Raw genomic sequence first — 14,387 nt, 5'->3', positions numbered from 1 at the left:
GAAGAATGGATGGATAAAAGGATGGATGGATGGATGGAAGGATTGATGGATGGAAGGATTGATGGATGGAAGGATTGATGGAAGAAGGATGGATGAATGGATGGATGGATGGATGGAAGGATGGATGGATGGAAGAAGGTAGGAAGGAAGGAAGGATGGATGGATGGATGGATGGATGGAAGAAGGATGGATGGATGGATGGATGGAAGGATGGATGGATGGAAGAAGGTAGGAAGGAAGGATGGATGGATGGATGGACGGAAGGATGGAAAGAAGGATGGATGGATGGAAGATAGATGGAAGGATGGATGGATGGAAGAAGGAAGGAAGGATGGATGGAAGGATGGAAGAAAGAAGGATGGATGGATGGATGGATGGATGGATGGAAGGATTGATGGTAAGAAAGATGGATGAATGGATGGATGGATGGATGGATGGATGGATGGAAGGATGGATGGATGGAAGAAGGTAGGAAGGAAGGATGGATGGATGGATGGATGGAAGAAGGATGGATGGATGGATGGATGGAAGGATGGATGGATGGAAGAAGGTAGGAAGGAAGGATGGATGGATGGAAGGATGGAAGGAAGGATGGATGGATGGAAGAAGGATGGATGAATAGATGGAAGGATGGAAGAATGGATGGAAGGATGGAAGGAAAGAAGGATGGATGGATGGATGGAAGGAAAGAAGGATGGATGGATGGATGGATGGAAGAAGGATGGATGAATGGATGGAAGGATGGATGGATGGAAGAAAGAAGGAAGGATGGATTGAAGGATGGAAGGAAAGAAGGATGGATGGATGGATGGATGGATGGAAGAAGGATGGATGAACGGATGGAAGGATGGTTGGATGAAAGAAGGTAGGAAGGAAGGATGGATGGATGGAAGGAAGGAAGGGTGGAAGGAAGGAGATGGATGGATGGATGGATGGAAGGAAGGATATTGATGGATGGATGGATGGATGGATGGATGGATGGAAGAAGGAAGGAAGGAAGGATGGATGGAAAAAGTAGGAAGGAAGGATGGAAGGAAAGATATGGATGGAAGGATGGAAGGAAAGATATGGATGGAAGGATGGATGGATGGATGGAAGGATGGATGGATGGACGGATGGATGGATGGAAGAAGGAAGGAAGGACGGAAGGAAGGAAGGAAAGATGGATTCGTGGCTAGATGGATGCATACATGCATGCATGCATTAGCGAGTAAATGGATGTGTGGATGCATGCATGGACACATGGATGGATGACCAAACCTGGGGAAATGAAGACCCTAAGGGCCTAGAGACAGCAGAAACTAACTAAGCAGGCATGCTGTGCACCCATCCCAAGTGGATAACCTTAGGTGCCTGCTGCTGAGGTGTTGCAGTCCATGGCCCTTTGGTGCCCAGGGGGAATATGCCAAGCACGCTCATGCCCTGCTGGCCTAGGCTCCTATGCCCTGGTCACAGGGCAGTGGGGATGCCAGGGTGGGGCAAGGACTGACAACAGGCGTGCATCCCTCATACTCATCGCGTGTGTTCTTGGCTTCCAGCCCGCTCCAAAAGCCTGGTGATGGGGGAGCAGAGCCGGAGCCCTGGGCGGCCGCCATGCCCCCACAGGCTGGGCCCCATACTGAAGGAGGGCTGGCTGAAGAAGCAGAGGAGCATCATGAAGAACTGGCAGCCGCGCTGGTTCGTGCTGCGTGGGGATCAGCTTTTCTACTACAAGGACAAAGATGAGACCAAGCCCCAGGTGAGAAGCACGTGTCTTGTGTCCTGGGGCATCACGGCAGGGTCCGAGGGAGGGCTAACTAGGCCCAGGAGAGGGGAGAAGGCAGAGACCCTCCTGTCAGGACCTCCACTCCTCCAGCCCCTAAGCCACTGACCTCACTCACGGTGACACTTAGCCAGGATTTCCAAAGTGATTGTTATTCCTAGCCCCCATGTTCCTGGTATCACAGCTTGTTTTACTGAAGCATGGCCACAGCTTCAGCAAGGCAAAGGTCTCCGTATAATGTAGATAGAGAGCCTCTCTGCACAACTTAAGGAAAACAAACCTTCCCTGCATTCCTTTCAGCCTCTTGGTAACACTCCTGTTACTTCCGCTCTCCCAGGACATGGGCACCCAAGACGAATCTAACCCTAAACTGACATCCGGCTCACTGTGGAACCCCTGTGTCCAATGCCTCTGCCTCTCAGTGGCTCCTCCTGTTCTCCACCAGTACTGCACGATCCACCTGATCCAAGGTCAGGTGGGTGGGAGTCTGTGCACATCTCAGCAGTTCCCACCGTGTGGAGATGGGGTCTGGGTGGGGGCGTGCAGAGAGGGTGCTCAGTGATGGGCAAGGTGGGAGGAGGGACCCAGGCACAGTACGGGATCACATGGACGTCACCGTGAGATGACCTTCCCACCCGTCTTTCAGTTCTTCTGAGTCTCTCAAGGAGGAAGCATCTGTTGGGTGCAGGCATATGTTTAGCCATCTCCAGGGCTTGGGATCCTCCCTTAAAAAATGGGGACAGGGACGGGGACAGGAAGGAGCTGGCCTCATCTCAGAGCCTTCAGTGGCAACAGTGCATACGTTCTGTCTTCACTGTAGTATTCTAATGGTTAACTTCTATTTGTGGAAAGTAGTACTGGGTTCCGTTCTTGACAGTGATACCACGTTTTCCCCTCTAAAATACATCTAAGTTAAAATTGAAAAGTGTTTCACAGCAATGTGAATGTACTTAGTGCTCCTGAACTGTACACTTAGAAATGGTTAAAACGTTGGGGTACCTGGGTGGCTCAGTCGGTTTAGTGTCTGACTTTGGCTCAGGTCATGGTCTCGCAGCTTGTGACTTTGAGCCCCGCATCGGGCTCTGTGCTGACAGCTCAGAGCTGTGTCTGTGTGTCTCTCTCTCCCTCTGCCCCTTTGGATTCTGTGTCTTTGGATTCTGTGTCTCCCTCTCTCTCTGCCCCTCCCCCCACTCGCACTCTGTCTCTCTCTCTCAGAAATAAACATTAAAATTTCCTTAAAAAGAAAGAAATAAATAAAAATGGTTACAGTGCTAAGTTACATGTTATGCATACTTTACCAGAATAAAAAAATAACTACTGAGTAAGACTAAAAAACTTTTCCATAAATGCCAGCACCGAGGAGTGGTAGGGAAGACACAAATCATGAAGGAGGTTCTGAACTACGGCTTAAGAAACCCTGATCTTGTCCAGACTCCTTGGTTTCATAAGGAAGGAACACAGCTCCCAGAGACATTGACTGGAACAAACAGAAATTTTGGAATCAGGCAGATCTGAATTTGATCTGCATTAGATCTAGCACACTAGCTTTATGACTTGGGGTAAGTCACTTACTTTTTTTTGCTTTTGGTTTTTCTCACTGCTAAATGGAGACATTATTCCCGATGCCACAGAAATGCACTAAGGGTCAGCTCATAGCACATACACATATCTGATGGCAAATTCTAGCACATGGCCTATCTGATGCTTCCTCAGCCCTGCCCTTGTCTTGCTCCCCACCTCCCCAGCCCTACCACTGAGCCCACTTCCAAGACTGGGCACCACACTTCCAGCTTGCCCACCACCATTTGCCTTTTGGCCTTTACTCTTTGTGTTCAAGACCAGCCTTGGCCCTTCCACGATGGCTTTTCTGGCGGACCCGTCGGTGACTCTTACGTGTGACTATCAGGTCACTCTGGTGACTGTGAAAAATTCCAGGGTTCCTCGCATCTTAGGACCCTGTTTGTGGCCCCTCCTGTCATCCCCTCCTGGCCCAGCCCATGGCACTGTCTCCTGGGAGAACTGCATGTTGATGCTGGGCAAGCCCAGGGGACAAAAGGAACACACTCAGGTGACCCGGGCCATGCATGGGCCCCTGCCACGGGCTTCCCCACATACTCCTCCTCCCATCTCCCATCAGCTCCAGCTCCATGAGGAAGCTGTGTCTCCCGGATTTCCTGAACTGGACACTCCCCTCCCTCCCCTTTCATCTTTTCCAGACTTCAGTGGCTTGTAGTAGAAACAACTAATAAGATGGTGGTGTCCGCGTCCTCAGCCCCCAGCCTGGAGGAGCCTGGAGCCCCATCCAAACTAAACCAGGGCATTCACTGCCAGAGAGCCTTTGGATCTCTAAAAGGAGACAGTGTCTCCCAACAGATGCCAGTGTCATGCCCAGGGCCCCTGTTCTGGCCCCTGGCCGACACTCTCAAATCCTCACGGGACACTGTTTCGTCCCGTAATTCCTTCCCCCATGAAGCCTGATGGTAGCCCTGTTACACAGGTCCCCAGTCTCCAGGAGACTGTTGGTTAAATTTGACTCACTTAGCTTATACAGTATGATCTCAAACCTGCACGCCTGCTGGCAAAATAGCCCACACATTTCCACTTAATTGCATGAACTACATGTAATGGACTAATTCCCAATATCTGGTTCCTGGAAAAATGTGCCCTGCTCACTGTTTACAGTGACAGAAGGGCCCAGGCAGTAAGCACCCTCCTGACAGACAGCCTGTCATCTGTCTAGCAGATGTAATTGTCCAGAGGAGGGAAGTCCAGCTACCCTTGATGCTGCCCAGAGCACATAACACGTGATGAGGATAACTCTCAGCCCATGCTCATGTTCTCTGTCAGAGCCCCATCACTTCCCTTCTCCCCTTCTCACTAGCGGGAGGGTCAGTGGAGAACATAAGAGCTAGAGATGGGGAAAGTCAAGATGGAGGAAAGGGGCCGTATGGACTCACACGGGAAGATAAGGCCAAAGTGCTTTAGGACAGAACCTGGAAGTGTGCCCCTGTCCCTACCGCTTTTCCCAGCACATGCCCCTGATGGCTTCTCCAGCAGACAGACCTTGCGGTTACTAATAGAAGATTCCAGGTTTTTGAGTCTTAGCGCAAAAGTGTTTCTTGAGCCATGAAACCTCCTACCACATTCTTTGTTGAGCAGCCTTGTCCGTTTCCACCGTTCGAGGACTCGGTCTAGTGATCTGACACCCAAGTCCTTCACTTGTGGGTCTCTTGGTTTTGAATAGAAAAGGAACAGGACAGAAATGGCAAGTATAACTTCCAAAACATGCGATGGGGAAAATGTAACAAATTCAATGTGATCAGCTCAACACATGGGCGGAAAATGGCGGAAAGGAAAAAAGACAAAGGGAAAGGTAAATAGAACACAAAAAATAAGCGACTAGGATGGCAAGGGTTAGGAACAAAGTGTCATCATCACAAATGTCAGATTCGTCGGTCTCTTAAACGACAGAAAGTGGAAGACTGGCTTTAAAAAAGAGCAAAACCCAACAAGGTTGCAAAACAAAACGATGGAGACAAGATAAGCCAGCAAAGGCGATCAGAAAGAGAGCAGATTTAGCAACATCAAAATCAAATATAATAGAATGCAAGGTGATGGGAACAAAGAGAAATATTTCATAATAATATAAATAACGTACCGAGAAAATAGAGCACCTGCAAACTTTTATGCTCTTAATGACACAGCTTTGAAGGATACATAAACAAAGAAAACCAATGCTCATTGTTCTCCAATTTGTTTCAAAAAGTGAAATTACAGGGACACATTCATTGACTGTAGGACAAAAGAAAGACTTTTAAATTAGCAAAATGATACTGAGTGGGGGCGTGTATGCAAGAGAGAAAGAGAAGTTCTATACATGTGGAAATAAAACACCCACTTCATAATACTTGCTAAAGTAATAAGGAAATCAAAAGTTAAATCAAACTTCTAGTTAAGGATGACTAGATTTAAAAACCCCGCAACTCCAGTGTAGAGCCCTGACTGGCGCTCTTGAAGGTGTGAACACACCTGGGTGGAAGGGAGGGGGGAGACAGCCCCCCACAGCATCCTGGATGCTAGAAGACAGATGGGCGAGACGTGACTGATTCAGCAGACCCAGGAGAGCTAAAGTCTGAGCCCGCACTAGGACAGCACGACGATCTGTCTGGTTTGCAAAGCAGCGCCCCCTCACTTCCCACCAAAGATTCAGGAATTGGCAAGGCCAGATATCTCTGGAAATGAGGCCAAAAAAGGAGCCGAAAAACAGGAGAACTGGTGGAAGGTCAGCGTAGAAAGCAACTAGGTCGCAGATTTCCTGAGCAACCTCACGGAAAGCCTGACTGCCTTCCGTCTCTGTAACAATGGAGTTGGTTCTCTGGGAGGGCTGGGAGCAGGGCACTCCAGGCTGAAGACGCTGGCCTGCTGGAGCACGAGACGGGGATTGATGGGCTCCAGTTACTTAGCACCACCCCCCACCACCCCCAGTCTCCATCCCACATGTGGCTCCCAGGCCCCAGCAGTCAAGAATAGCCCTCAGGAAGGAAATGAAGAACTTTCACTGAAGAATCTGACAGGCCGAGAAAAAAAAATGTATATATATATGTGTGTCTATACACACACACACACACACACACACACACACACACACATACACACATATATATACCGACAGCAGTGCTTCCCCAAGGGAAGCAGCCCTGGCCCATCTCTCTCTGTTGGACTGCCATGTAGACAGTTCCTCATGGCCCCTCATACAGCTTCTGGTCACTATTTACAGAACCAGTCGTAAGCAGGGATGAAAAGGTTTGGGTCACTACCTATTTAAGGAAAGAATCTCATGTGAAGGACAGACACATACACAGGAAAAGGAAGGGAGGAAGGAAGGCAGGAAGGAAAAGAAAGAAAGAAAGAAAGAAAGAAAGAAAGAAAGAAAGAAGAGAGAGAAAGAAAAGTGGAAAGAAGGAAGGAAGGGAAAGAAAGAAGAAAGAAAAAAGAAAAGAAGAAAGAAAGAGAAAGAAAAAAGAAAGGTGGAAGGGAGGGAGGGAGGGAGGAAAAAAAGAGAGGGAACAAAAACCATGCAGGGGGGGAAATTTTATATAAAACTATGCACGACTTCCTCAGAGACAGACCACTAAAATGGACAGTCAGAGAACAAACCAGTTCCCAGAATCCAGAAATAAAATATCAGAAACGAAACCCCAAGGGAAGAGTTGGAGGGAAAACATGACACAATCTTCCAGAAAGAAGAGAGGAACGATCCAGAGGAAAAAAGGAGAGGTAGCCCAGTGTCTGAATGGGAGGAGTTCTAGAAAGAGGAGAGACAAGAATTCTTAGATGCTTCCACGAAATTAGATCTCTGGCAGGGGAGCATAAGCCCTGAGTGCCGACTGCCATAACCAGCCTTGCCGTGCAGGTGCAGGAAGGTGCAGGAAGATGCAGGAGGTGCCCATCTAGAGGCAGGGACATGAAAAAAGCAAAATCTCAACCTTCCATGCTGGGAATTGCATAGATAATACCTAGAATTTTAATTCAAGACATAGTAATGTAATCATACTATTTTGAAAAGAACATAAGAAAGAGAAAAGCCCCGGCAGAAAGAGCTGGAAACAGTGACGGAGATTCGGACAACGTGGAAGAGGAAGGAATTGCTGCCTTATGCCAAGCGTTGTGGGACTGTTTGATTCATCTGACTGTATTGTGATACAACCTTAACTAAAAAAAGTGGGTGAAATAAACTGAAATAATTTAGCTGGGGAGTCCTCGGAATACAAGCTGTGGGAAGGGCACGGAGAGTGAGGTGGTGACCAAAACACTCGGGATTTATCTGTATTCTTTTCATGTCTTACAGTGAGACGATACCCGTTGAAATCCATATTTTACAATGTTTTTAATTAAAACAAGAAAAGAAAAACTAAAACCAGAAAAGGAGTGTGACAGGTATGCAGCCCTAGAGAGTTCTTTCTTCTTTAGGTAACCAGAAGGGGGATCAGCTGAGGGTTTGAAGGTTGTCCTTCAGCTGAGGGTTGTCCGCTTCTGGACAGAGTCACCAAGCCCAGCCAGCCTCTGCAGAGCTGACCTGACACATTGGGGGTGCTCAGAAAATGCATTTAAAGTGAACTCGGGTGGGGGTGGGGGTTTCTGGCAGCTCACATTCAAGAAGGAGCACAGAGTCTCTGAAGTCCAAGTGCGAGGCTCATCGCATTGGCGGGAACACAAACTGTGGACGGGATACCAGAAGCTGGATGTGGAGGGGCTTGGTTGCCACGTCTGGGAGCCTGTGTCCTCATTCTGTCAACAGTGTTGACGGGCTCTGAAGGTTTGGGGGCTCAGATTTGGCCCTCAGAGCTCTGAGAGGGAAATCTTCCAGCACCAGGACAGGCAGGGGATGGGAGGGGGCCAGGCTGGAGGCAGAATGACTATTCAGATGGGGCTCTTGTCCTGACATCGGGTGTGTCTAGAAAACCTGCCCTGCGCAGGAGCAAGGGGGTGGGGGCCTTGGGAGCCGCAGGGGAGAAAGCGTGGCAGGTGACAGCTGCAGCCTGGGGTGACAGAGTCTCAAATCTACGCCCCAGGTTGACTGATGCACCACGGGCATTAGCGGAGGTGATTTAACAATCACCTGGAGAAGGGGCTGGCTTTGCTTTTGTTTTTTCCAGGGGGATAAGCGATGGGAAGCTTGGCCTTGGGAGAGGAGATTGATTTAAAGTTTGATTTAATTTCGAGTAAAAGCTTGGAATTGGGAGGAGGAAAGACAAGATGGATAGGAAAGCAGATGCACTTCTAGGAGCAAACATTAACACTGGACAGTCAGGAGCCAGAAATCTTAAAGAAAGAGGAAACCACTGGGGAGGAGAGAGAGGCCATCTGACCCTAGAGCTTGAAGGTCGCAGGGAATGTGCCAGCATGCAGCCAGTCAGCCCTAGCCTCCGCCTTGTGCGTCAAGGGGAAAACGGTGCTGTCCTGAGCCGGTTCCTCGGGTCCTTGCCCCTGGAGAAGGTGCCTGGGTTCCTCGGATGAGGGAACTGGGGGGCTGGCATCAGGCCTAGGCTAGTGGGTACACTACCATAGCGTCTGAAGGCCGACAGATGTGCAGCAGGACCACTAGGAAGCAGCTCTTTGCTGTGCCGCTTAATGTCAGCTTGCAGAACCTCTCAACTTCACCTGTGTGACACTCTACCCAGCATCCCCCCCTTATCTCAGCCCTGTCTGGGGGCCACAATCAAGATGCTGTCAGGCCGGTCAGAGCCCAGCCCGTGCTCACAGCAAGGCAGAGAGCGGCCCATGCGTCAGACGCTGCTTCACGTCTAGACCTTGTGAATCCGGCTCAGCTGGTGTTGATTTAGTACACGCTGACTGAGCATCCTTCGTAGGTTGTGAGCTGTTGCTCAAACCAGCCCAAGAGGATGATGATGATGATGATGATGATGATGACGACGACTGCTGCTGTTGTTGATATTGCTGCTGCTTTTTTATAACACTTCCTGAGTTTAATGTCTGTTCCCCGTTCTAGACTGTAAACTTCATTCAGACGGGGCCACGGTTTATCTTACTTATCCTTTCTCTTTTCCCACCACCTAGCACCGCACTGAGTACATACCTGATTCTTGGTAATATTTGACGCTTATGTGAATAATTGAATGAATGGATGGATGAATGAAGAAACAAATTGAATGAATGAGTGAATTCTGACCCAGCCTTGTGTTGGATGCTTGGTAGGAAAATACTTGATTGTTTTTGTAAAATGCCCGGTGGCTGGCAAGGAGGTAACTGGACTGCATTCCCTTATTAGAATGTAAGCTCATCAAGGTCGGGATTTTGTCTGTTTTGTTCATATCTGTGTCCTCAGTGTCCCGAGCAGTGCCCGACACAGAGTAGAAGCTCTGTAAACACTTGTTGAATAAACGTTCATGATTTCCGTTGAGGCTCGGAGCAAGCTTACAGGGGCAGATCTAAGTCATTTCTGTTGTACGCATGGAGAACGTGATGCTCAGAAAGATACAGTGGAAGCTTATGTGCTATAATTTTCTATATTTAGACTCAGAGAACCTGGGTTCAAATTCCATTTTTGCCGCCTATGAGCTGCAGATGTGGGGAGGTCTTTGAAGCTCCCACCTTTGGTGCAGTGTTCTGGGGCCCTGGTTGTGCTGAGGACCAGACAATGGGAATGGGGGGGGGGTGTCAGTGCTGCCCAAACTCTCAGAGACAAGATACGTACAATCCTTCAAATGGGATCTAAAATAGAAGAGCACCAAGAAGCACTAAGAAGCCTTCTAAAATGAAACGTGAGGGGGGCCTAGGTGGCTTAGTCGCTTAAGCTTCCGACTTTGGCTCAGGTCATGATCTCAAGGTTCGTGAGTTCAAGCCCCGCGTCGGGCTCTGTGCTGATGGATCAGAGCCTGGAGCCTGCTTCAGATTCTGTGTCTCCCTCTCTCTCTCTCTCTCTGTCCCTCCCCCACTTGCTCTCTCTCTCTCAAATATAAATAAACATTAAAAATTAATTAATTAAATTAAATGGGAAAAGCAGGTGACAGATCCAGAAAGTGAGGATCGTCCAAACCCACAGGTTTCCCTGAGAGCAGCCTTGCATGTGGTCCACGCTGCCTTTTCCAATAAAGAGTCCACGCCAGTGGGTGTCAGAACTGCCATGGACACCCGCTGTCTGGACCTCAGCAAGCCGTTTTACAGAATCCCACATGATAGAGAAGGACAGACTTTTGTTGTCTGGCTTCCATGCTTACCAGCTAGTAACCAAAAAAGGGGATTCCCCGCTCTGAGCCACCATTCCCCTGTGTGGGGTGAGAATCACCACCGACCACAAGGGCTGCCGTGACAGTGAGATTCAACATGTAGGCAACACCTTAGAGGTGGTCTTCTCCCCTGGGTGGGACTGGAGCCAGTGAAGGCTTAGTAAGTCACCCAGCTCAGTGAAGCAAGACGAGTCCAGTGGTGTGCATCATGACCCTGATCTTGGCTCTGCCTTACTTCCTGGGTTTGAATCTAGCTAACAGCAAACACTTCTATGCATTACGAACCAGGCATGGCTCTAAGTGCTTCGCATGTATTAACTTGCTTTAATGTTCATACCAACTGTAGGAGGTATGTGATAGGCTGGTGTCCGAGGACGGCCACCGCCTGTTCCTGCCTTCCCCTGAGTGCACACTGCTCCTCCCCACAGGAATTGGAATCGATTTCCCCTCCTCTGTTCCTGATGAGACAGAAGTGGTGCTGGGCGAGTTCCAGGTTCGGCTTTTGAGACTCTAGGCAGTTTCTGCTTTTGCTCTCACTCTTCTATCTGGGCCATGTGGTTTCTCTCCTGCACATGTTTCCTCATCATTCTGTGGCCCACTCAGCTATCCTCACAGCATGGCAGTGGCTTCCCAGAGCAAAACCAAAGATGCATTTAGTGAACCTGCAGAGCTGGGAGGCACAGCAAAGGCAGAAAACAGCATAGAGATTCAAAATGACTTTGACAGGCTGGTTTCATGGGAAATTGTTAAGATAAAATATAAAGTCCTCCCTTTGGTTCAAAAACAATCACTTGATTTCACAGAATAGAGAAACCTAGATTAAGAATAGGTTGAATGAGGCAGAGGTAAGAGTTTTAATTAGCTTAAAAGCTCAGTACAGACTCACAGTGAGATATAGTTGCCAGAACATCTGGGGACTGCAGATCTGTTATTGAGATGCACAGAAATTAGAAAAAGGGACGGGAAAACCCATTAAGCTCTGCCGTGGTCACACCAGGTCACAACTGTCACATGATAGCCCCTGGAGGCACCACACTTTCAGTGCAGCAGGACAGCCGGGATGGCGAGGGGTCTGAACTTCTGCCCACATGAGGGACAGACTGAATAAATCATCCAGAGAAGACAGATCCTGGGAAGGGCACCCGTTCGGTCACTGTACCTCATGTGAACAAGACTACCTCTATTCTGTGGACCTCCAGAAGCTGTAGCCAGGACAAGTGGAATTGCACAAAGGCCACCATGTCCCCCTGTATGTGAAGAATCCTCTGTTCAGTGGAGCGGTCTTCTGGTCAGGGCTGAGCTCCAGTCCCTGGTGCTGTGCAAGCCGAGGCCAGACCGCCACTTGGCCTCAAAGAGAGTTGGTCATTGAATGGGAAGTTGGCCAGAGAGGATCTCTGAGTACCCTTTCAACCCTCAAAGCCAAAACGCCAGCAGAGCCCTTTCAAGGCAAAGAGGAATAGAGGCACAGTAACTAGAGTCAGCCAAACCATGGAAGTTTGCAGAAGTTCCTTTCTGGATGAATAGAACACAAGCCTGAAGAAGCAGGTAAGCTCTGGGGGTCTGGCCAGACCAGGAGAGCTTCCCAGAGTTCCTGCCATTGGCACCACCTTCGGTCTTGGACAGCTATTCGGTAAAAAAGCTCCAACCATTGCACCTGGCAAAGGTCTGCATGGAGGCACGGTTGGTGGCAAGAAGGCTAATAGATACAGACCTTGATGCCAGGGGACCTTTGCAGCTGGTGTCTCCACCTGGTCCTGTTTAGCTTACTCGTAAACTTGCCCCTGACTTCCTTAGAACTTTTGGAGAGCCTGGCTTCTCTTCCTCCTTCCTCCTTTCCACCTGCAAATCTCTGTCCACAAAAGGGCAAGCAACTAATTACTTCCCTAGCTGCTACCATGGATCTTGCCACAGTGAATTCTAGCCAATCTAGCTGCACTGAGAAGGAACACAGGAGCATGACGGAAAGGTACCGAATACAGCAAAAGCCCCACTCGCTGCCTCAGGATAACTCAAGAGCTAGCGAGCAGGTGCCCTCCACAGGGTGTCAGAAGTTGCCGTGAGCTAACTGGGGACTGATAGTAACATTACCATTAGTGCAGCAAAGAAAAATTAGACAATAAATGTTTTCTTGTTTAAACTGTCCTTGGGGTGGGGGGTGGGGGCTGCCTCGGTGGCTCGGTCGGTTAAGCGTTCGACTCTTGATCTCAGCTCAGGTGTTGATCTCAAGGTTGTGCGTTCAAGCCCCACGCTGGGCGCCGCATTGGTCTCCACATTGGGCTCCACACTGGGCTTTGTGCTGGGTGTGAAGGCTACTTAAAAAAAAAGATGTCCTTAGAGACAACTTCAAATGCTTCTTTTGTAAAGAATTACTCTTTGGAGTCTTCTAGAAAGAGAAAGCCATCATTTATTTAGGTTCAAATACCAGATATCAAATATCAAATATCAGGCTTTCTTTTTAAAGGAAGCTTTATATTTTTGAAGCTATTTGAGAAATATAACTCCCCACTATTAAACAGATAAAAATGAAAATTCTAGTCAGTCACTTTAAATCAAACAGAAACATACTTAGTAAATTCAAATCGGTAACAGCAGCCAACTCATTTTTAAACAATTTTTAGACAATATTTAGTTAAAACCGTTTTTTCCTGCGTTTGGCATGTCAAGGAAAAAAATATAAGATTGAAGGAATCATCCACAAATAATGTGTTTTAAAGTTTATCTTGTACAATACAGCAGTGGTTTTGAAAGTGGGCCCCCCTGAAATAACAAGACCAGTAATAACTCGTGAGTACCTACCATTAATCATTATATGGTAATATATGCCACTGTTGTAGGGAAAGAAAACCAAGATACTAAGAGGTCTGATGACACACTCAAGAATATATAAATCACAAGTGACGAGTGTCTGGTTGCCCCTGAATTCTTTTGCACCCAGAATGTCACTGCCTACAAAACGGATCTTTGCCTTCTAAAAATGACTTCTGTGTTTCCTTGAGTGTGGCCTGACCGTTCATGGAGATGTAATGAGCTTCTCGCAGGGTCTGCTAATTTAAGTCAGCAAGGATGTTAGCTTATAGTACTTAAACGTCTCCCACTTATAATCAATCCTTTGGCTTTCTGTTGAACCCAGTTAATTTATAGTAATAGCTACAAGACTGATTGGTAAATTGCTAGTTTTGTCAATTACTAGGCATAAAAATGAATCAAATGACATTGAGGCAGCATGGAAAATATATTTCATTCATTGTTTAGACCAGAATAACTTACTTTTAATTATATTTGGGGCATTCTAGCTCCTTAATACATTAGTAGACCACTGAGCAAAATGGAGGGGATTGGGAGCGTCCGTATAGGTCTCCTGCCTTGCCTGGTCCCCCGAGGACAGAGGGAGCATTTGCTGAATGAAGAGCAGCTTTTGAGAGGATGGGGAGGAGTTGTGCCTTTCTCAGCAAAACACGGCGTAGGCCCTTCGGTGGCAGTCACTGCCACAGGTCAGCCGGGCACAGGTCAGTGTACAAAGAATCCATACCGTGTTTCTTAGACAAACCTGTTCTCAACTAAACAGTCCAGTGGCCGCTCTCAGAGGCACTATGTGCCCCAGAGCCCAGCAGTAGTTGAAGAGCTTAGAGCAATAAGACAGAACCAAACCATTTCCAGCCAAGGGACGGGCCCTGCCATCCAAGGCGAGCCCCTGGACCCAGCATCAGCACATCCCAATAGTGCAGATTCTGAGCAGAAACAAACTTCTGAGGAAGCGTGTCCCAAAGCATGGGCCAGGCTGAGTAAGCAGGCTCAGCCTCTGGGACGGCCTGTCCATCCTGGGGTCAGAAGGCTGGAAACATGCCAGGGACGACTGCATGAAGAGCAGGCTTATGGTT

At 48.3% G+C, this 14,387-nt stretch overlaps 1 protein-coding gene across 6 annotated transcripts in view; it reads left to right on the top strand.

Moving 5' to 3' along the window:
• Window positions 1–14,387, top strand: part of ARHGAP22 (Rho GTPase activating protein 22) — a 174,292-nt gene that overhangs the window by 57,538 nt on the left and 102,367 nt on the right. For all 6 annotated transcript variants that reach the window (XM_027062521.2, XM_027062517.2, XM_027062520.2 and 3 more), the window contains one exon: window positions 1,539–1,738. In XM_027062521.2, coding sequence (XP_026918322.1) covers window positions 1,539–1,738 — 200 coding nt within the window. The remainder of the gene's footprint in view (window positions 1–1,538; window positions 1,739–14,387) is intronic.

The sequence above is a fragment of the Acinonyx jubatus genome, chromosome D2 (assembly GCF_027475565.1).
Source record: "Acinonyx jubatus isolate Ajub_Pintada_27869175 chromosome D2, VMU_Ajub_asm_v1.0, whole genome shotgun sequence".
In the NCBI taxonomy this organism is placed as follows: domain Eukaryota; kingdom Metazoa; phylum Chordata; class Mammalia; order Carnivora; family Felidae; genus Acinonyx; species Acinonyx jubatus.
This window is presented reverse-complemented; position numbering and strand designations above follow the sequence as displayed.